The sequence below is a fragment of the Coregonus clupeaformis genome, chromosome 26 (assembly GCF_020615455.1).
Source record: "Coregonus clupeaformis isolate EN_2021a chromosome 26, ASM2061545v1, whole genome shotgun sequence".
Taxonomy (NCBI): domain Eukaryota; kingdom Metazoa; phylum Chordata; class Actinopteri; order Salmoniformes; family Salmonidae; genus Coregonus; species Coregonus clupeaformis.
This window is the reverse complement of record NC_059217.1, coordinates 43,873,117-43,893,761: the sequence shown is the minus strand read 5'-3', so window position 1 is coordinate 43,893,761 and position 20,645 is coordinate 43,873,117. Positions and strand designations below refer to the sequence as shown.

Here is a 20,645-nt window from a genome sequence, read left to right as displayed (position 1 = left end):
CATGGAGGATGGTAATGATCTCCACCATCAAGGTTAAATAAGCTAATGCTTACCCCCCACAGCTTTCGGAATATGGCTGACTAGCTCACACTGAAGGGGAGCTAGACAGACCTCCCATACAGCCAGCCGTTTAGATGAGATGACTCTGTAGCTGATTCGCTTGCCCCAATAGTGGGGGTACGTAGTGGGGTGCATTTATCAAATCAAATCCCGGGCCTCCAGGGGGGTTCAGTTGGTTTGTGAGAGGCTGCGAGCTCAGGCCAGAACAGTAGGCTGCAGCTAAACCAGTATACTGAAGAGAAGGAGGGTTTTCAGGGGAAATGCCGCCACTGCTGCCAACAACAAGCAAGGAGTGCTATGACTATCACTGTATTCGGATCAATTCTTGCCACCCCACACATTTTGTTGTGCCTATCGTAACGTAGGCCGGCCTCCTTTGTGTGGACACGGATAAGCTTATGTGGTCTATGTCGGCTTTTGTTTATCACGTTATCTCCCAGATTGTGTTATCTCCCATCTCTAACCAGAAACCTTTCCTTTCTCCCAGATGGAGTCTCCGGTCTCCACGCCCGCCACTCCACCCCGCCATCTCCTGCCGCCGGTTGGCAACAGCAATGACAGCATCGCCTCACCCTGTGAGCAGATCATGGTGCGCACGCGCTCGGTGGCGTCCAACACGACAGACATGGCCTTGGCCACGGAGCCCGAGTGCCTGGGGCCCTGCGAGCCCGGGACCAGCGTCAACCTGGAGGGCATCGTCTGGCAGGAGACCGAGGACGGTAAGGGCTGATCTATGGGCTGAGGGAATACGGAGATATCTTCTTCTGTCCTACTCAGTCATTTCTTTGTTGTTTTTGGTTTCCTTATGGTTGCCTATTGTAAAGCATCTTTGGGTAAAAACACTGTAAAAGTACTAGGTTATTTATTATTATGGGAAGGGTCCAGAGCAAAAACATATACTTTATCTTTTTGTGGAAAAATAAAATGTGTTGCCTGGGATTTCTTTCACAGTTTTTTGTGGTTTCAGTGTGTATTTTATGTAGGACCTCCCGATAAAAGGTCATGAGGAGGAAAGCAAGATGTTTTCTTTTATCCGCTGCCATAAGTACAACTGGTAGGAATTGTAAGCCTCTCTTTGGATAAATAATTCACTCATTAATCCAGAGGAGACGTTCTTCAAAGAAGTGCATTAGGCAGTTATTCTCTGAGTTAAACCACCGCCTACAATGGGAGATAGCTCATCAGCATTCCGAGGGCCGAGGGTCTTGTCTGCTTTATCGTGTTCTTACAGTGGTGTACCCTCTGTAGCTCACTCCTCTTAATGGAGAACGGAAGCAGCCGACGACGCCTCCTCATTTTCAGCACTTAGCCATTACAGATTTTAAAAAACCATTTCACAAAAGCTTCAGGTAGGTTCTAGTGCGCCTGCTCCGACAATGCTTTTCCCCCGCAGGGGACGCTAATGTGTTTAAACTGAAGGACTATGCAGCACCAGACTGCCTTTAATGATTCAGCTATCTGCATCCTGATCGTGAGTGAGGTGGTGCTATATGCATCCTGATCGTGAGTGAGGCGGTGCTATCTGCATCCTGATCGTGAGTGTGGTGGTGCTATCTGCATCCTGATCGTGAGTGAGGCGGTGCTATCTGCATCCTGATCGTGAGTGAGGCGGTGCTATCTGCATCCTGATCGTGAGTGAGGTGGTGCTATCTGCATCCTGATCATGAGTGAGGTGGTGCTATCTGCATCCTGATCGTGAGTGAGGTGGCGCTATCTGCATCCTGATCGTGAGTGAGGTGGTGCTATCTGCATCCTGATCGTGAGTGAGGTGGTGCTATCTGCATCCTGATCGTGAGTGAGGTGGTGCTATCTGCATCCTGATCGTGAGTGAGGTGGTGCTATCTGCATCCTGATCGTGAGTGAGGTGGTGCTATCTGCATCCTGATCGTGAGTGATCGTGAGTGAGGCGGTGCTATCTGCATCCTGATCGTGAGTGAGGCGGTGCTATCTGCATCCTGATCGTGAGTGAGGCGGTGCTATCTGCATCCTGATCGTGAGTGAGGCGGTGCTATCTGCATCCTGATCGTGAGTGAGGCGGTGCTATCTGCATCCTGATCGTGAGTGAGGCGGTGCTATCTGCATCCTGATCGTGAGTGAGGCGGTGCTATATGCATCCTGATCGTGAGTGAGGCGGTGCTATCTGCATCCTGATCGTGAGTGAAGCGGTGCTATCTGCATCCTGATCGTGAGTGAGGCGGTGCTATCTGCATCCTGATCGTGAGTGAGGCGGTGCTATCTGCATCCTGATCGTGAGTGAGGCGGTGCTATATGCATCCTGATCGTGAGTGAGGCGGTGCTATCTGCATCCTGATCGTGAGTGAAGCGGTGCTATCTGCATCCTGATCGTGAGTGAGGCGGTGCTATCTGCATCCTGATCGTGAGTGAGGCGGTGCTATCTGCAAGCCGCTCACTCCCAACATCCTCTTTAACAGCCATGAATAAATCGCTTTCAAGTGACCATAATTTAACAGCAGCAGCCGGGGTCAGGAGGCGTACCCACGTGCCCCCACGTGTTCCATGACCCCCGCCGCCACGGTGTGGTTAGATGAACACACACAATACTAACTCACAGTTCACCCTGTGGCGGCTGCTGAGGAGGAGATGTGACTGGGGAAGCTAGCTGGACTAACTGGTTCTCTCCCTCCCCCCCCGTTTCTCCCCCTCCAAAACCCCCCTCCTCTCCCATCCCATCCCAACCCCCCCTTTCTAGTCTCTGTCCAGTAGTGATTCAGTGCCTTGTTTGAGGCGGCACCGTGTTGCTCATGCAGCGTTATCACTCCCCGCGCCCCCCCCTCACCCTATCTCAGCAGCAGCCCCCCTCCTCGCCTGACAAACACAGAGATTAAGCACTGGGAGCAATAGACTATAGACATCAAGGCTCAACAGCATCCACTTTAGTGCAGGAGAGAGAGAGACGCAGTGTGTATGGAAGGATAGTCTCAGCGACCTCATCTGGATTTGTTTAAGGCGCTAGAGGCCGACTATTTAATACATGTTGTTAGAAGCTGAACATTCGGAAGCGTGTGTGTATTGGTGTGACTGTTTTTCCCTACATGCTTAAAAATGTCTTAGGATTTATCCTCCCGTGTCTTCCAACGCGCTCGTAAATGAATGCAAAACAAGACAGTGCCAGAAAGAGAGATCATTAGTCATTATAAACTGGGTGGTTCAAGCCCTGAATGCTGATTGGCTGACAGCCGTGGTGTATCAGACCGTATACCACGGGTACATCTATTTTTAATCCTCTAATTACATTGGTAACCAGTTTATAATAGCAATAAGGCACCTCGGGGTTTGTGGTATATTGCCAATATACCACGGCTAAGGGCTGAATCCAGGCATTCCGCATTGCGTCGTGCTTAAGAACAGCCCTTAGCTGTGGTATATTGGCCATATACCACACCTCCTCGTGCCTTATTGCTTAAATATATTCTACATGTTTTTCCCCCTCAGTGGTGCAATTACACATCACTCAACACGTCATCTCCGTATCCACAGCTTCCTTCATTAAAGTGGGTCGCGTTGGTTCGTTCGGGATATTTAATGCTGACCTTTTTAGCCGTGCAGTATCTATAGAGTGCCGTGTGGATCAATGAACAACCCCATGCTGGACCTGACAGGGTGAAGTGTAGGCAGGGGAGGAGGAGGTGCCCCTGACCCCTCCAGCCAAGACCCGCGCTCGCTCCCCCACTGTGGGGTTGCCACGGTTACAGGCGTCTGCGCCCGGACATTTTTTAATTTAATGTGTTATGATTTGGGGATTAAATTAACATTGAACGCACGCCAGCTTTGTTTTTGGCAGGAGAATTTTGTGGTGTTTGGACAAAGAACAATGGAAAAATTTGCGAGAGGAGGGAGTGGAGAGTCGAGCATTGGAGAAAGCCGTGAGGAGTGAAATATCTATAGATGGAGCTCTGCCACGCTGTTTGAAACAGTGGAGCTCTGCCACGCTGTTTGAAACAGTGGAGCTCTGCCACGCTGTTTGAAACAATTGGTTGCTAAGCCAACTGAGAGGAGGCTCTGGGGCTCACAGCTGAGAAAGCCCTTCTAGCTCAGAACTCTTGATTCACTCGGTCCAACACAGGTTGTCAGAAAAGCCTGTGGCTTGTACCCCGGCTTGTTTTTGTCCCTGTCCAACAAGAATGTAATGATGATGGACACTGACATGTGGATGTCTAGTTTGTCTACGTAGGCGAGCTGATCTGAACACACACTGCGAGGAGCCCAGAGGGGGCTCTGCAGTCTCCCTGGCAGATATGCACTCTGTGGCTGGTGTCAGTGAAGCCCGCTCGGAGCATGCTCTCACTACCCACTACACCACTCCTTTCACTCTCTCTCCCAGTCCTGTGGTTTTGGCCTCTGTCCTCGGCTCTCCCTCTCTTTCTTTTTCAATCACTCATCCCCTTCTGTCCACAGCTAGGCCTCGCTCCATTCCATCCATGGTCTTTCACACTCGTTCTTGGGTTCGGACCAACCCGCGGTGAGGCAGCTAGCCAGCCCTAGCGTACGTCCAGCTGAGCCCAACCCAACCTCGCTGCTCTAGACAGCTGAGCCCAACAGCCCTACTGGTCTAGACAGCTGAGCCCAACCCAACCCTACTGGTCTAGACAGCTCAGCCCAACCCAACCTCGCTGCTCTATACAGCTCAGCCACACTGCTCTAGACAGCTCAGCCACACTGCTCTAGACAGCTCAGCCACACTGCTCTAGACAGCTCAGCCACACTGCTCTAGACAGCTCAGCCACACTGCTCTGGACAGCTCAGCCACACTGCTCTAGACAGCTCAGCCACACTGCTCTAGACAGCTCAGCCACACTGCTCTAGACAGCTCAGCCACACTGCTCTAGACAGCTCAGCCACACTGCTCTAGACAGCTCAGCCACACTGCTCTGGACAGCTCAGCCACACTGCTCTAGACAGCTCAGCCACACTGCTCTGGACAGCTCAGCCACACTGCTCTGGACAGCCCAACCCCACTGCTTTGGACAGCTCAGCCCAACCCAACCCTGCTGCGCTAGACAGTTTTGTAATGAAAATGGATACTGTCTGCTAAATGACGTAAATGTAAATGATACTGGCCAGATGACTGACCTCCCCCCCCACCCCCCTCCTCCATTGTTGACAACCTCTTGATTTTAAAACTAAAAGAGGGAACTGAGGTAGGAAGAGGAACTGCAACTCTGTAATGTGACAACAGTGGATTAAGGGCCGTCCACACCAAGGACGATACCTATAACGATAAAAAATAAAGGTTGTTCTAATTAGGAGTGGGCGATATACCGGTTTGATAGTAAAAACCGGTATTGTGCCGCGCCATGATATGGATTTAGCAATATCATGGATACCGCGATTTATTCAGAATTCATAAATTCGAATTTTGCATCAATATTTTTTTGTTCCAAATTTCAACTGAGTGATAGTACTAAGTAGCTACATCTTTTTTTTTTTTTTTTATCCAACCTTTCTTGGTTCTTACGAATAAAAGAATGTATGTTAATATGTTGACCTATTTTTATGAGCGCACGTCGCATGCACTTGTTGCACGCATGTAGTGCTAGCAACAAAGAAGTGTGCAGGCAGCTGCAGTTAGGAGGCAGGTTAACTATTGGGGGAAAACTTTACAATCCAGGATGAGCGAAAACACAGAAATTGATGTTGCTCAAGAGCAGGAGGATAAATTGGTTAAGAAGAAAGGGGGCACCTCTGTTGTTTGGAACTGGTTTGGCTTTAAAATCTCCGACCCCGACCAAAACACTACCCTATGCAAGTTGTGTCGTCGTGTTGTCTTAGCAAAAGGTGGAAACACGACCAACCTGTTCAATCACTTAAAAACATACATGTCCGTGAGTATGAACAATGCACCAGAATGCGTGAGACAGTAAGCCCAGGAGCTCGCCCGAAGACAAGCCAGACTCGCACTCAACAATCAATTATATCATCATTTGCTGCCGGTACTTGCTATGAGAAGACGAGCAAAAAATGGATAGACATCACAGCTGCGATTACAAATCACATAGCGAAGGACATGGTACCGATTCAAACTGTGGAGAAAGAGGGGTTCAGAAAGTTGATTCAAACTCTGGACCCAAGATATGAGATCCCGAGCCGCAAATATTTTAGCCAAAAATGCCTGCCACAGCTTTACACAGAATGCTGGGACAGAGTTTACAGTGAGATAAATAACATTCCATTCTTCTCCACTACTGCCGATCTATGGTCAAGTCGTACCACAGAACCTTATATAAGCCTCACAATCCATTACATAGACGGTGACTGGAAACTGAAAAGTAAGTGCCTACAGACGTCTTATTTCCCAGACGACCACACCGGGAAATAATTGCAGGTGGGCTGAGGGACATACTGTCGTCCTGGGGATTAAAAGAGTCGCGTCAAGTTTGTATGACGACCGACAGCGGATCGAACATGATCAAGGCATTGCAGCTGAACAAGTGGGCAAACCTTGGATGTTTCGGACACAGGCTGCACAATGCTATTGGTAAGTTTCAGGACTGTAGCCTAGGCCTACCCTGTATGATGCTTATTATTAAGAAAAAATACAGCTCACATCAGCCATGTACCGTAGGCTAAATCTAAGCACATCAGATTTGTAAAATGTGTAACAGTTGAATGTAAATGCCGTAAATCCTCAAACAAAGATTAAAAGTTATATTGTATTGTGATTTCTATATAAAAATGCATTATTATTAATTATTATTGTATTGTGATTCGATTATTTTTCACCCTATTATTTTGATTTCTTATTCCCAATTTCCAGAGAGGAGTGTCCAAAACGCTCCCGGGCCACAGGGGTGTGCGATTTCCCGGGCCACAGGGGTTTGCAAAAAGGTGGTTAGCACGTTCTCATACAGCTGGAAAAAGCAGAAGGCCCTGATGACAGCACAGAATGAACTAAGCCTGCCCCTGCACAAGCTCATCACAGAATCTCCGACAAGGTGGGGATCTCGTCTGAAAATGATGGAAAGAGTCCTGGAGCAGGAAAAGGCCATTACACAGGTCCTGGCAGGGGACAAAAAGACACGGCACCTTGTACCTACCTGGCAAGACATCCAGGTCTTGGAATCAGTCACAGCAGCACTGAAGCCACTCCAGGACTTTACAGATGCCCTGTCAGGAGAAGCGTATGTGAGCGTGTCCTATTTGAAGCCTGTCATCAATCTGTTAAATGCAGAGGTTCTAAATCTGAGCAAGGACGATACAGAACTGACCAAAGAGATCAAGATCAAGGTTCTTGATTACTTGAATAACAAGTACACTGACCCTGCAACAGATGAGCTGCTCTCCATGGCTACCTTTCTAGATCCAAGGTTCAAGACCAGGTACATGTCCGCTGAGAAACTGGAGGACATTAAGGTATTTATTCATTTGTTCTTGTTTTATTGCTTCAAATGTAAAGCACTTTGGGCTGCATTTTATGTATGAAAGGTGCTATACAAATAAAGTTTAATTATTTTCATTTTTTAAGGTGAGAGCTGCCTCAGAGACCGAAGCCCTCCTGGTGGAGAACACAGCCCTGGGAAAATCGTCTCTTGCAGAGGATCACACTGACAGGGAGAAAGAAGCTTCCACTGCTCATCAATCAGGCAAGAAGCCCAAGAAGAGCCTTGGGAGCTTCTTTAAGCAGACCAGCAGTGCACCTGCCTCATGTTCAGAGAGGCAGATCATTGAGCAAGAGCTGAATAGCTACATTCTGGCAACGGCAGCAGACAGCGAGTCTGATCCTTTGGAGTGGTGGCGATTTCACGGATCTAATTTTCCACGTGTGAGTTGTCTGGCAAAGAAATACTTATGCATCCCTGCCACAAGTGCCCCCTCTGAGAGGGCATTCAGCACTGGGGGCAATGTGGTGACATGTCACAGGGCAGCACTAAAGCCAGAAACAGTCAACATGCTGGTATTCCTGGCACGGAACTTGTGAAGAAAGTTCTAGTGAAGATTTGTTGATATTGTTGATAATTGATGGTTGAGGCTTGAAAGGTTTAGTTTCAAACGGTTAGTTTTTTTACATATCTACGGACCGTAGCCAAAACAAACACACGTATTTGAATTTGTAATTACCTTATTTTCTTTATCTCCTGTTATTTTTTATTTAATTTTACTTAATATCTAATTTATATATATATATATATATATAGGCCTACCTACCTCATGTTTACGGAATGCATGTTTGCACAATACAAATAAAAACTTTTCAGGTCCATACGGTCCAATGCCTCACTCTTTCTGGTTATATAAGGTTCAAATACATATTTTTCCTTAACTAATATAATTTAACCAAGAAGGGATATTAAAATGTGATTCATATTTTTTTACGTCATATATCGTGATATCATATCGATATCGTCTGGACAGTGGAAAATATCGTGATATGAATTTTAGCTCATATCGCCCACCCCTAGTTCTAATCAGGGTGTCCATAAAAAGTCTTAAACTCTTAAATTCATTTATCTAAATTAAAGGCCTTAAAATGTCTTAGTCTTAGTCAGTTTTCAATGGTCTTAAAAAATGCGACCGGAGATGACTACAGTGTTTCCGCTAAGTTGTGCAGCTGCTTTTTTGTTATTTTTTATTTCTCAGTTGTCTATTTTACAACCAAGATATTGATATGGATTTGAGATACGGCGCATGCGAAATGAGCATTGGCCATTGCGAGCACATCGGCCTCATTGGGTATTAGGCTATGACTGCAACGTTTTTTTAGGACATTAATAATTACTTTACTGTTAGATTAAAACATGGCTACTTCCAGTGAAAATTATATTTCGAGGTAGTGATGTAGCTAATGTGTTTTGAGTTTCCACTAACCCAGCTGGTGAATTAGCACCAAATATATTAGCCTATGATCTTAGTGCCATTAGAAGATGATTATTATACTTTTTCTATTGGTGACGGCGCAAAAAAAATATGGGAATATTAGCAGACCTCAAAATTGGTATTTAAATTGCATTTCAAGATTGGCATAGGGTCTGGGGGGTCCATGGGTGGCTTTTGATTTTTTTGGGAGGGATTCCTCATGTCTTACTCATTGGTAGGAAGAAGTTTGGTCCCTAACTACATAAACAATTTCAGAACAATCTGAGATAGTGGGTGTCATGGCTTGCTGAAATGACATGGAATTACTCCTAGGCCTTCATCACTGCAGTTTACAGCCTAGACAATAATTGTGTAGTCACTTGATAACAATAATTCATAATATGTAGCTCAGTAGAGCATGGTGTTTGCAACGCCAGGGTTGTGGGTTCGATTCCCACGGGGGGCCAGTATGAAAAACATAAAATAATGTATGCACCAACTGTAAGTCGCTCTGGATAAGAGCGTCTGCTAAATGACTAAAATGTAAAATGTAAATGTAATAATACAATTGGGATCCTCAACGTTAATTTAAAAATCCCTAACCGAAACGTTTTCTTTTCTTACAAAATTAAAATCACGGTTATCACAAAACTACCACTAACAGGTCCCGATCATCATCATAAATGGAAAAAATAAAAAATAAATGTTGCTACTTTATTAACCGGAGGTATTATGCATGAGGGAGAGCAAGAGGCTCGAAGCAGGGCAGCAGTTCAAATGTGAGTGAAGGGGTGAGAGATGGCAACAGAATGGCTGTTTAAACGTTACGAAAAATTGCCAATTTGTCACATCCCTAGCACAGATCATCCATTTTCATCGTTTAACTTTTTTTCTTGCACTTTGACAGGTAAATATTTAAGCTCATTTACATTGACATTTTAGTCATTTAGCAGAAAACTCTTATCCAGAGTGCCTTGCTTAAGGTCACATCGACCGATTTTTCACCTAGTCTGCTCAAGGAATTCGAACCAGCGGCCTTTCCTCTACTGGCCCATCGCTCTTAACCGCTAGCTAATATTTAACTTCTTACTTCGGCTACACATTCCACTGCGCAATATGCTATATACAATCAAATTGATTTATAAAGCCCTTTTTACATCAGCAGATGTCACAAAGTGCTTATACAGAAACCAAGCCTAAAACCCCAAAGAGCAAGCAATGCATATGTAGAAGCATGTTGGCTATGAAAAACTCCCCAGAAAGGCAGGAACTTAGGAAGAAACCTAGAGAGGAACCAGGCTCTGAGGGGTGGCCAGTCCTCTTCTGGCTGAGCTGGGTGGAGATTATAAGATCGTTCTTCAAGCTGTTAAAACGTTCATAGATGACGAGCAGGGTCAAATAATATTCACAGTGGTTTTAGAGGGTGCAACAGGTCAGCACCTCCGGAGTAAATGTCAGTTGGCTTTTCATAGCCGAGCATTCAGAGGGAGGGAGAGAGAGGGGGTCGAAAACAGCAGGTCCGGGACAAGGTAGCACGTCCGGTGGACAGGTCACGGTTCCATAGTAGAAACTGGATCAGCAGCACGACTGGGGACTGGGAATGCCAGGAGTCGTCAGGCCAGGTAGTCCTGAGGCATGGTCCTAGGGCTCAGGTCATCCAGGAAGGGAAAGAGCTGGGAGAATTAGAGGGAACATACTTAAGTTCACACAGGACACCAGATAAGACAGGAGAATTATACCAGATAGGACAGACTGACCCTAGCCCCCCGGCACATAGACTATTGCAGCATAGATACTGGAGACTGAGACGGGGGGTCAGGGGACACTGTGGCCCCGTCCGACGATACCCCCGGACAGGGCCAACCAGGCAGGATATAACCCCACCCACTTTGCCAAAGCACAGCCCCCACACCGCTAGGGAGATATCAACAGAACACCAACTTACTACCCTGAGACAAGGCTGAGTATAGCCCACAAAGATCTCCCCAACCGCACAAGCCAGAGGGGGGCGCAAAACCGGACAGGAAGATCACGTCAGTGACTCAACCCACTCAAAAGGGGCTGCATGGGAGAGCACTGTGACCCGTAACAAGCCTCGCCGCTATTCCTCTGTTCATGAAATCCCAGGAAATGCTATAGACTACAAAAGCTATAGGACACTTATTTTATTAGCATTTTCTATATTAGAACTAATGGCTTATTCGAGGAGAGAAGCAGGCCTGCTCTTGCTAATTGCTGAATGTAAAATAAGCCTAGAGCATAGGCCAATTAATAGAGTGCTTTGGCCGGTGATGATAACATTGTTGCACTGATGCATTGCAAATGGTTGCACAGGACAGACAGAGAGATGAGCACAGTGAAAAATAAGATCCAAACGAATTAACTACCATTTGAAAAATGGAAATAACTTGCAAACCACTTGAGCAACGAGGTAAGCAATGACAAGACATGCTGTAAAAGATATGCAGGCTAAACTGCGTTTGTTGTTGAATAGCTACATTTAAATACGAGTTTCTATATAATTTTTCATTACTTGTACATTGAAGTATTACTGCAGTTGTCACTGTGACAATGAACACACCCTGAAGCACTGAAGGGTCTTGTGTTACCACCTTATTAAAGGGTAGAAAGCATGAGTTCTTACTGACCAAAGTAACAACACAGTGTGGTCAAAGACTTAATAACTTAGTTATCGTCACGATCTGGTTACCTATAACTACAAACATTAGTTAAGTTTTAACGGTTTTAAATATTTACTAACTTATTTGTGGATATCTTTGGAACTACCCACAATGCACTTTTTCTCAACGTCATATGTAGAACCAGTGCTACCTATCTAGTACCAGCTGGCTAATGTTAGCTACTAGCCATTCTAGCATGTAATTACATTCCAAACCAAGTGTTGGCGCTGGTGAGCTACTATGTACATCCACAAAGAAGAAACCATATAAATTCATGCAAAAAAACTGCAACTCTTCTCCTGTGCGTTTGGTAGTGGTAGTCGAGCAAGCGAGTGAGTCTTGTAGTAGTTTTCCGTCGTTTGTAGCTAGTGCAGTAAGACCCACATAGTGCGTTAATACCCACAAGGACGGGGTAACGACTCATTTCTGGCCCAATCGTTTGTGGCCCAAATGTGAAAAAAGCAAGCTTTGAAGTAGGAACGGTTTGTCCGGTTGAAGCCAGCAGATTGAAGTATGGGAACCGTGCACACGTCTACTGTATGCAGTGCTCATTTCACCCTGGAGGACTTCGATGGCTTAGTATAATCAGTGGAAGGAATGATTCGGAATGAGACTCTGACTGAAACCAGGTGCTGTGCCGAGCGTGAATGTGAAGCCTGCAACCTCAATTTCCTACTGACCTACCGGTACATCGCAAGTGTCAGCAGTGAAGGGGATAAACCGGGTAAATTCAATGTGGATTTACCTCACTATATCGCTATTGGATTAGCTAGCTGTCGCTTCCTCTTAGCTGGCAGGCTTGCTTGCTGGCTAAGATAACTGCATATTAACATTATTTGTTAACTGGTTAGATGGCGTTATGTATTTCCAAAATGTTGGTTTACTTTAATGTAGCTGTAAGCTAGGTGTTGATGTTAACTGGCTGACTCATGCAGTGCTAACGGATCGTTAGCAGGCTAGTAGGGCTAACATTAGCAGGCTAGTTGGCTAGCAACCTTGCAAGCTGATTTGTAACAAATTCAAAGTATTTTCTTGTAAGCTGGCAGAAAATTCAATTGAAACCAGTAGTCATGAGTGCAAACGATTTGGTTTAATTTGAAGTTATACATTTTAAGATATTTCAGTTGGAGTTTACATTATAGGGAATAGGCTGGCTTGCCGGGTCCTCCATATTACATCACACCCCGCAAATGTTTTTTCCGACACGACTTCGTCATTCTTCGGAATTCTGATCAGTTTTATGCAATAACGTGAAAACATAGAAAAGTGAGGTGTAACTTGCATTGGGACTTTTGATGCGTATACTAACGCAAATCCATGTTACATGTGATTACATTTATGCTACCTACCCTTTAATAGGCCTACAGCGTCCCGTAGGATGCGTTGATCCGTTGATTGACAGGTGTACCGTAGAACAATAAACGAAAAACGTTCCTCTAGTATGGATGCTCGCCAACGTTTAATAGTTATACAAGTTTTCGCTGTAGTTATCGTTATAGTTATCGTCCTTGGTGTGGATGGCCCTTTATGTGTTAGTATAAAGGTGTGGATGGCCCTTTATGTGTTAGTATAAAGGTGTGAATGGCCCTTTATGTCTTAGTATAAAGGTGTGGATGGCCCTTTATGTGTTAATATAAAGGTGTGGATGGCCCTTTATGTGTTAGTATAAAGGTGTGGATGGCCCTTTATGTGTTAGTATAAAGGTGTGAATGGCCCTTTATGTGTTAGTATAAAGGTGTGAATGGCCCTTTATGTGTTAGTATAAAGGTGTGAATTGCCCTTTATGTGTTAGTATAAAGGTGTGAATGGCCCTTTATGTGTTAGTATAAAGGTGTGGATGGCCCTTTATGTGTTAGTATAAAGGTGTGGATGGCCCTTTATGTGTTAATATAAAGGTGTGAATGGCCCTTTATGTGTTAGTATAAAGGTGTGAATGGCCCTTTATGTGTTAGTATAAAGGTGTGAATGGCCCTTTATGTGTTAGTATAAAGGTGTGAATGGCCCTTTATGTGTTAGTATAAAGGTGTGAATGGCCCTTTATGTGTTAGTATAAAGGTGTGGATGGCCATTTATGTGTTAGTATAAAGGTGTGGATGGCCATTTATGTATTAGTATAAAGGTGTGGATGGCCATTTATGTCTTAGTATAAAGCTGTGGATGGCCCTTTATGTGTTAGTATAAAGCTGTGACTGACCCCTATTAAATGTATGCAGTGTGTGGTCAGTGATCAGACACATGAGTGAGTATCAAGGCCTACTACAACAGGGAGCAGCAGAGGGGGTGTGTCTGCTGGGGAAACAGCACAATCAGTTAACACTCCTCAAGGTCTCAGTGTGAGGGCTTTTTTTTTCAGACCCCGGGAAGCACAAACGGCACCCGGCTGCCAAGCCCTCTGCCCTCAGGGGAAATGAAAAAAGAGGAGGAGGGGAGTTGGAGCTGTTCTATCTCTCGCTCTCTCTCCCCCTTCCATTCAGCGGGAGTCACTCAGCTGTGTTAAATTACTAGCGGGGTGATTACAAAAGAGGGAGCTCTCCGTCCCTCCCACTCCAGCGGTTGAACCCCTCACCCTGGTCATGTGACCCGGATAATCAGAGAAGGCAGTCACCGTAGTCTCGCCACAGGATCAAGACCTCATCAACATCACAGATCTGTTGTGTATGGCAACTGCAATCCACCCTCGTTCCATCCATTTGCTGACGCTTGCAGAGGTGGTATATTTTGTTAATTTGTTCCTTAGGTAAACATTTAAAGTTTGTTGATTACCTACTTATATGTTGGTTAGTAGCCTACGCCCAATTATTTGAACTAAAAAAGGAGACGCACCAGTGTGACCTCAAGTATCCATATTGGCACGATTACCGAAATTGAATTGAAGTGCCAAATTGGCCTCAAGACTTTATCCTTATTGGAACAACATGATAACGTGATAACCTTTGAAAGCCCAGCTCCACCACAGATTTCAGCTACATGGTTCTAGATAGCTGTGTGTGTGGGAGAGTGTAATCCAATGCCACGGAAAGCCTGAGCGACGATGGCGGAGTTTATCAGTTACCATTTAACAGTGAAGGGATTTCATTCCTTTATCACCTCAGTCGATGGGCACCGCTCCCACTCAGATTAAGGCCTTTATCACTGTTATCAGCACTTTCGACAATGTAGAAAAATCCCACGCCGCTCTCGTCAACACAATGCCTTTTTAAACGTCAATTAAGAACATAAAGTCTGACTTTCAGGCTGGATGGGACTGTGCACTGGTGGCTGACGCCATGTTATTCATCCTACAGCCATTTATATAGATGGCTTTTGTCCACTCTAGTCTATTTGACCTGCAGTTGGTGAATGGGGAAAAATATAATACGACAAGTTAAATGAGAATGGTGCCTGGGAGCAGGGGTCACAGTGCCTGGGGGCCTCGGACGACCTGCAGACTTGACCCACCGCAGGGGAGGGGGGGCCTTAGGGGCCACGGGGAGGAGGATTACGGGGTCCATGCCTGCCCATTAATGAAAGGCCTTCCACCGGGGGAAGTTGAAACTGGTGACCCAGGCAGGAGAGGCCTTCCGGACCCCCAGGCTCCCTCTGGGAGCTTGTCAGCTCTTTGTTGCCATTAGAGAGGCTTTTGATGGGGGAGGCGAGGAGGGATGAGCGGAGCAGGGCTGGTGGTGATCTTTGTTGCCATTAGGGCGGCCTTTGATGGGGGAGGTGAGGAGAAGTGGTCTTTGTTACTCTGCGGGGGCAGTGGGAGGGAATGGGTTCCTAGCTGGTGCACTTGAGAATCAACATGGGGGCAACCGGTTCATGTCTCTCCTAGCTTCTTTCTCACTCCCTGTATCTTGCCATTTTACTTTTCTTATTACTCTTTCTTCTGTCCATTTCTTTCTGGGCCTCTCTCTCTCTTTTGCTGTTGCTTACTTTCGCTTCCTGGGCCTTTCTGCTCGATACAAATGGGCCAGGCTAACTCGGATGAATTTACGGGGAAGGGGACAAGCCTATTTTGGTTGCAGTATTTTTTTTTTCACCTGCTAAATCCAGTCATTTTAACCAACAGTAATACGTTCAGAGACTACTTGACTCCTTCACACAAACCCTTATAAAGTCCAGAAAGATGTGCAACTCGGCCATGGAGAAGCAAAAGGAATCCTCCAACCCTATCTGGAGATCTGCTCTCTGGTTGAGGAAGACCCCGGCAAGTGGAGCTTGTAATCTGAGTTTGGACTTGTCTGCCACGCCAGTTTGCTGCTCTTGGTAAGCGCAGTCTGCAGAGAGGTATGCAAAACAGCCGCAGAGTCCCACACCGCAAGTATGAAAAACAGCCTGGCTTTTCCTCTCCACAATGAGCCATTCTCCCAACTGGCTCTCTTCTACGTGCCCTACAAACCCCAGGCGGGCTCGCTGGGAGGGGAGAGAGAGAGACGGACACACATTGTATTCTTACCCTTAGCAGACTCCATGTTCAGACTCTGTTCTGCTCTGGGAAGGTTCAGTGCCTGGGGGTTATGTGTAGTGGGGGCTTGGTGCCTATGGATTGTGTGTGGAAGTGATTGAGGGAGTTATTTTGTTTTCTTGTCGAAGAACTCCCCAGTGCTCGTGTGGTGGGTCACCTGCTGAAGCTAGGCTAACGCTAGCCCTACTTGTGAACAGATGGAGACTAGTCATCGCTGGGTTTTCTCATTGTCTAAGTGCGCCAGCCCTGCCCCCACCGCCACCCCGCCCTTATAATCTCTTCAGTGAGGAATAAACTCCTAATCTGTCTAAGACTAAACCCCAACGGCCCTGGAAGCTCAACATACAGAGCTCACTTTGTTTACATGTTTGCTTTGTGTGAGTCATATCGGTTTCACACTCTGAGTGTCTGTCTTCACTGAGTGAAAGACCAGGGTGAGAACAAAAGCTTTACAGGTCTGCCCAGGTTGAGAAACCGGCAGTATTTCCAGCAACAACAAATGCAGGCCAAGCGAAAACGTAGAGGGAGGCCTGGGACTGTGCCGAGAGCTCTCCTGAGCTTTATAAAAACTGAATTAGCCTTCAAACCGCTGTCAGAAATGTAGCTTTAATGCGGGCCGACTCCCATTACCGCCAATGACTTATCTGGCACACAGAGGTCACTATCAGGGTATGGGATTGAAGCGAGCTGCAGGCTTTCAGGCCTAACCTCCTGAAAGCAACACTGTGTGGCCTTTTTACCACTGTTGTTTTTTACTCATGCTGTGGTTACGTTCATACACACAGCTCACACACTTCACATAGACTAGGCTACATTCACACACACACACAGATAACACACTTCAACTCAAACCTGTGTTTTACCATTTATATATGTGATTTCGGGGACTTCCCTCACCTGCTTAAAGCACTTATGTGATTTCGGGGACTACTTTCGAGTTGTGTTTAATGGACAGTATCAGATTTTTAATGTCTTGGCACAGACTATGACTTCCCTTTACGAGGCTCCGGAGTTGAACCTCAGCATCGCCTGCCATTTGAAATAACATTTGCGTGCCTGAGCAAATGACATGGAATTGGCAGAGGCTTCATTTTGTCTTGCACCTTTCCCAAGCAATGGAACCCCGGTTCAAGTTCAGTGATAGGCCTAATGGTTACCTTTCCAACAATGTGCTGATGTCATGCTAACTCTTTGCAGATGGGATAATTGCTTCCAAAGCTGTTCTGTCTGCCTACACGTAAACTCACGCAAGTTCATCATTGATTGTTTGAACGGCTCGTCCCGTTGAACCGGTATTGTCTCATTTGTTATGCCAGTAACTTCTCTTCTGTTGTCGTTTTACTGCTCTGACAGTTCAAATCTATCGGAACGGTTGTAAAGCGTTGGACAGCTATAGGCTTTTGAGTTAATGGTACATTGTCCCCTGTAGCTCAGTTGGTAGAGCATGGCGCTTGCAACGCCAGGGTTGTGGGTTCGTTCCCACGGGGGGGCCAGTATGAAAAATGTATGCACTCACTAACTGTAAGTCGCTCTGGTTAAGGGCGTCTGCTAAATGCCTAAAAATGTTTTTTTTAAATACTCCCTTTCTTGAAACCAAACAAATATTCTGCACTTGAGTTAAGCAACATTATCTGGAGTGTGCTGTGTAAACACAGTCATTGTGACTGATATTTATGAGAGAAGCTGCTAAGGCAAAATGGTCGGCTGACTGAGTTCAGTTCAATTATGAAAGCCAAAGCCCCTGGGGGAATGTCTCAATGAAATTGAGTGTATGTGTGGTAGTGATTCTTTGGAAGCTCATCCTGTGATACCAACTGCCCCCTAGTGGTCTAAGAAGCACATGGCAGTCTCTCTCAGCAGCCAGGCACACAGATGAGTCGAGCCTCACTCCTCCACTTCCCCGCACTCTGCTAGTATCAAAGCGTCTGTCAGCCGATGCGCAAACCATTCGAGAGACAAATTGAAGGCGACAGACCTGGGCTTTGGCAACCAGGGAACTCTTTTATATGCCTCAGCTGTTTCCTTCCCCGACACGAAAATACAACCTTTTTTCTTCTGTGGAGCCTCTGCAGTCTGCAGGCAGCAATGTCATTTGGAGGACACCCCCCCCCGTTGTTTTCCCTCCTCCTCCATCCCTCGCTCAGCTGCATACAAATGGCCGTCTGTCAGTGTACTGTGCTGCACCTAGGCCCTGTAATCAGGAACTGCTCTGTTCTAATGGAGGCGGGAGGTGTGTGTGTGTGTGTGTGTGTGCACTTCCAACAGGGAAACCAGCGTGCTGAATACTGAACAGTCGCACCTATTCTATTCAATACTCTGACATAGACCTGAATGTTGCTTGGCGCCGTCTTTTCTCTTGAGGAATTAATATGAAACCAATGAGTAGTATGACAGCTTTTTAGTACAGAGTGTTATGTTTACTAGTAGTGATGAGTGGGGAAAATCGATAGTTACATATCGGGGATATGATTTTTGACGATATATCAATTCGTATCATTTTGACAATATGGCAATATTATTTTTGCGCTAGTTGGCTGTACCTGCACCACAACTCCAGTATTTTTCCTTCATAGTTTGTTCTCCATCTTTTTAAACAGGGAGCCAACATGTTTTCATCTCTGTTATTTCCATGACTGATCAGAACCCGTTTTCTCACGTCTCTCTTGTCCCTCTGCAGCAGACATATGGTGACCAATATGTTTGGAACATCGGATCTCAATAAAATCACAGTATCGAATCGCAATACGTTTAGAATCGTGAGAATCGCAATACATATAGAATCATGAGAATCGCAATACATATAGAATCATGAGAATCGCAATACATATAGAATCATGAGAATCGCAATACATATAGAATCATGAGAATCGCAATACATATCATATCGGCACCTAAGTATCGTGATACTGTATCGTGCGTGATATTGTATCGTGATACTGTATCGTGAGGTTCCTATTTACTGGCCTATATTGTCCAGGCTGACAAGTATTTTTGATGGAAATGGTCATGTTATGCTAATAAGCAGTGTGATTATGTGTATTATATATTAATATTATATATTCGTTATGTGTGTGTTCAATCAATCTAATTTTTTTCATAAAGCCATTTTTACATCAGCGGTTGTCACAGTGCTTTACAAATACCCAGCCGAAAACCTCAGCGCAAGCAACGCCGAGGCAGGAAGCACAGTGGCTAGGACAAACTCCCTAGAAGCAGAATTGCATGATGGTGGGGTTTGCACCCTTGACCGATGAAGGAAGACATGAGATGACAGTTCCTCTGTGATCATTCCTCCTTTCCCTCTCCTCCCAGGCATGCTGGTAGTTAACGTGACCTGGAGAAACAAGACCTATGTAGGCACCCTCCTGGACTGCACCAGGCACGACTGGGCTCCGCCAAGGTAAGCATACAGTAACCCACTAAACACAAACGCACTGGAAACGCATGCACACACTCACACACACGTTCAAACTGAACATTGTCTGTCAGACACTTGAACTGACAGATATTGGTACTAAAGGCCTCTCGAGGGCAGATTCCCCCCCATAGCTTATCCTTTGCTCGGAGCCAGCCATTATGAATGAAATATCCTTTGGCAACGTCTCCAAAGCTTTTCCCCCGCTGACACAGGGCTTTTGAAATGATTTTTCTCTTCCTCCTCTGCCATCTATCCTGTCGAGGCACCACAGAGCTTTCATAGACTTCTACTAAACACCTGAGTGCGGTCTGTCCAAAGCCTGCTGGGTCTTAGTGTCCTCAATGATGTTCGAAGGCTTGAAAGCTAGCTGTGGAACAGAATCTGGTAGTGTTATCAATAGGTAGTAGGCTATTTGATTTATTTTTCATTGCTGTCAATGGTGGGAGACGAGGAAGGTCTTAGTATATTTTATTATCAGTAGGTTGAGTGTGTAGTGGTGTTCCCACAGTGTTCTATAGCAGCGGACAACCGGAATCAAACATGGCCGCTGGCCAGTCCCAGGATGGAGAAGGGGAGACCATATTGTACATGGGGAAATCAAGATGAAACATGTATAGCCATCATCCATTCACATCAGAGCTACTTTGTAGATTGTTTAAATTCTATTAAAGGTTTGCCACCTGTAGTACAATGAAGCATTTATCAAAGGTCTATAAGACTATACGGCCCGAAAGAGTTGGTAGGTAATTGCTTCACCGTGTGTTGGCAAGTAAGATAAACAATAGCTATAGTGATGTAAGTAATCGTCCTGCATCCCCATAGCTTTGTGTGCAACACTGTAATCTACAATTTGTCAGTGGTCATGTAGAACAACCCAGTCACTCATGTTATTATCAAAGATCTGCTGTCATCTTTCCCGCCATGCAACACATCTTTTGATAGAGCTCTGTGACTCGTCTCGCTCTCTCACTCTACTTCTCTTTCTGTACCTCGCTCTACGTCGCGGTCTACGTCTTTCTCTCTCTTTACTGCTCTTACATACCTCTCTCTCTACCCCTCTATCTACCTCTCTCTCTCTACTTCTCTCTCACCCCTCTATCTCTCTACCCCTCTCTCTCTACCTCTCTCTCTCTACCTCTATCTATCTCTCGCTCTCTACCTCTCTCTCTACTTCTCTCTACCTCTATCTCTCTCTACCTCTCTGCCTCTCTTTCTCTCTCTCTCCATCTAT

At 45.7% G+C, this 20,645-nt stretch overlaps 1 protein-coding gene across 1 annotated transcript in view; it reads left to right on the top strand.

Moving 5' to 3' along the window:
* Positions 1 to 20,645, top strand: part of LOC121540793 (zinc finger protein 609-like) — a 149,544-nt gene that overhangs the window by 116,785 nt on the left and 12,114 nt on the right. The window contains exons 3-4 of the mRNA XM_041849888.2: positions 548 to 779; positions 19,309 to 19,396. Coding sequence (XP_041705822.2) covers positions 548 to 779; positions 19,309 to 19,396 — 320 coding nt within the window. The remainder of the gene's footprint in view (positions 1 to 547; positions 780 to 19,308; positions 19,397 to 20,645) is intronic.